The sequence below is a fragment of the Pundamilia nyererei genome, unplaced genomic scaffold, assembly GCF_000239375.1.
Source record: "Pundamilia nyererei isolate P.nyererei 1_Seehausen unplaced genomic scaffold, PunNye1.0 scaffold00004, whole genome shotgun sequence".
NCBI classification, from domain to species: domain Eukaryota; kingdom Metazoa; phylum Chordata; class Actinopteri; order Cichliformes; family Cichlidae; genus Pundamilia; species Pundamilia nyererei.
The window spans coordinates 4,145,512-4,148,263 of NW_005187405.1; the positions used below are offsets into that span (position 1 = coordinate 4,145,512).

The 2,752-nt window shown below is 37.6% G+C and overlaps 1 protein-coding gene across 1 annotated transcript in view; it reads right to left on the bottom strand.

Annotated features, from left to right (window-relative positions):
* Positions 1–614: 614 nt before the first annotated feature.
* LOC102194570 (zonadhesin) overlaps positions 615–2,752 on the bottom strand; it is a 13,418-nt gene continuing 11,280 nt past the window's right edge. The window contains exons 18-22 of the mRNA XM_013911561.1: positions 2,313–2,521; positions 2,076–2,232; positions 1,658–1,998; positions 888–1,017; positions 615–758 (exon numbers count right to left, since the gene is read on the bottom strand). Of these exons, the coding sequence (XP_013767015.1) occupies positions 616–758; positions 888–1,017; positions 1,658–1,998; positions 2,076–2,232; positions 2,313–2,521 (980 nt within the window). The 3' untranslated portion in view covers position 615. The remainder of the gene's footprint in view (positions 759–887; positions 1,018–1,657; positions 1,999–2,075; positions 2,233–2,312; positions 2,522–2,752) is intronic.

The window sequence follows — 2,752 nt, forward strand, 5'->3', positions numbered from 1 at the left end:
GAACAGTCCTATTGTTTGCTAGAAAAAAAACAATTACCTTCCTTATCCGTATCATGTTACAGGTTTTGTGTTATTTGTTTTTCCTTCGTTTGGGTTGGTGTTCCTGCTGTACTGCAGGTGGTTAATGGGTTGTACCTTAAAAATGTACACGTGTATGCTGCTGTAGCTAAACTTGGGACCAAATGGCTGCACACAAAGAAACACAAATGTCCTTACAGTCCAGTTTTATTAGAGTAGTAAGTTCATCAGAAACCTTCAACAATGCAGGAAGTCAAAAACACCTTATGAAATGTGATCATTCACCACATACTTTTAAAAATTTTTATATTATCCAATGAGAATAATAGCTCAATTTACATGTAGAGTACAACGATTATATCAAATATATGTAGAAATAATAAGAAAAAGATAAGTATCTAAACATTCATGAAAAAATAGATATGCTGATATTCAGAAAACATAGCCCTAAAAAGCTAGGTAAAGACAACACTTGCTGGCTAACGAAGAAAAGCCAAAATCATTACACTCATCTGTTCTTTTTTATCCATATGGAGTTTTATGTAACTGATAGAGATTAAACTCATCCACATTCAAAGACAGTGTTTCATCTGGCATTCACACTCTCCAGCTCTCTCCAAACTCTTGAGTGCTTCTGGCTATGGTACCATCTGGCTTCATCCTGTCATTTTTTCTCTGAGCATCAAAGTTTCCACACAGGCCTCCCACCTTCCTTCTATAAATGTGTGGTAGAGTAATCTCTGCAGAATAAATATGAGCGTTTAATACATTCTATGAATATGGGAAACGATAAATTATTTATTAGCTTAAAGTGGAATGACACATTAAAGAAATTACATCATCTGCTTTTGATATTGTACACTGGCTACCTGCTGAATGGTGTCCATTAAATGCCACTGACAAGCCAAAATCAGTTTGTAGGTAGATATGAGAGGAACGCTTCCAGATCTTTAGACCACCAGTCACTGAGACGGGCATTTCCGTAGGTTTTCCATCCACCTGAAGAGGGAAAAAAATCTCTCAGTGTAATTTAAGATAACTGAAGTATATGTAGATGTCAATTCTGCTGTTCATTCCTGTATGATTATGTTTGTTGTATGAAGAGAAACATACATTTTTGTTGTGGAAAGCTTGAGTATTAGCTGAAGTCTTTCCTATATTATCAAATACGTACAAGTTATTGAGAGTCTATTAGCTTTCAGTGCGTAATAGCTAATGTTAGCATGCTAGTGTGATACAATCACAAGCAAAGTACATTATAACGCTTACAGTCTTATACTTGCTTAGTTTTAGTTCCGTACCCTTGCAAATTGAGATTCATAGGATTATATTACTCGCACACAGACACAATAACATCTAGGCACCGGATAAACATGGAATATTGCCATTACTGTTTTTTACACATTGTCTCTCTTCCTCTGTCTTATACCTACAAATGTTAAAGTGAAAAGAAATGCGCTATCACACAGCATAATTTAGCACATATAACATCCTCTCCCTCGCTACAGTTGTAACACCTTGAAGAGAAATGGGAAGAGGAGCTAGTTATTTCCCAGACTGATTTTACAAATGTCTGTGTGTAGGTAGCATCACACTGTGCCACAGTAAAATGCTAAGAAGTCAATGTGTTAATACATACGATCAGTTTCCGATTCTTCTTGAACTCCAGAGTGTGATTGTACACTCTGATCTTAAGCTCTTGTAATCTGTGGTGCTCGTCATGTTCTTTGCTGTCATCGTCATCATCATCACCTTCCCTGCTCTTCTGCTCTTCTTCACTGCTGCTGTCATTTTCATGCTGACTATCACCGCCCTGATCTAAGACGGGCATGTTGATGCTTTCAATGTAGATGTCTGGAAGGTTGCTTGGCAAGTTGCTGGTCCTCACCAGCACGTAAGAGTGTTCACCCTCAAAGTCATGCTTCATTTTATCAAATGTTTTATATTCAGGGTCCTTCTTGATCGTACACTCATCGAAGTCTGTCGGGAACAAGAAGAGCAGTTAAATAAATAGGAACAAAAGCATAGTTTAGGTACATTGCAGGCATGTAGACTACCTGTAGACTGGCAGTAATAATTGCCCTTTTCATTTTGAAGGCAGACAGCATTTCCATCACATTCATCTTCATCATCACAGTCAATCTTTCCTATTCCGTCATCCTTCTCACATTCACATTTCTGACTGCAGTGATCTGTGTACCACTGTTCATTGAACTGAAAAGACACAGACAGTCAACATACCACATGACCACAAGCTCATTTTCAAAATTGTCCATATTGTCAATTTGTCTTACTTGGTGTTTGGTGCCATTCTTGTCCACACAGCCACATTGTTCCAGAGGCACACAAATCTTCATTTTCATGACAAAGCCATCATCGCACACACATCCAGGAACACAAACCTCATTGTCACTACAATGTGGTGGGCCATTCAAGAAAAAACAGGTTGGACTACATGCAGGGACACAAGTGGTATAGTGACTATACCGTGGGCAAATTGGTGCTGGGGAAGGAAAGATGTATAGAGTTGGAGAACAGATATATCATCAGTTATAAACTTCAAATGACAGAAAAACAAAATAAAAAAAAGTTTTTGTTATATATTGAAAATGTATTTGTTAATCCCAAAAAGTTGATTCTGTTCATCTGGATGTATCATTTTCATTGGGAGCAACACTGGATGATTGAGCATGCATCAAGACATGTGCTTGTTATTGTCTTAAGCTTAGAACTG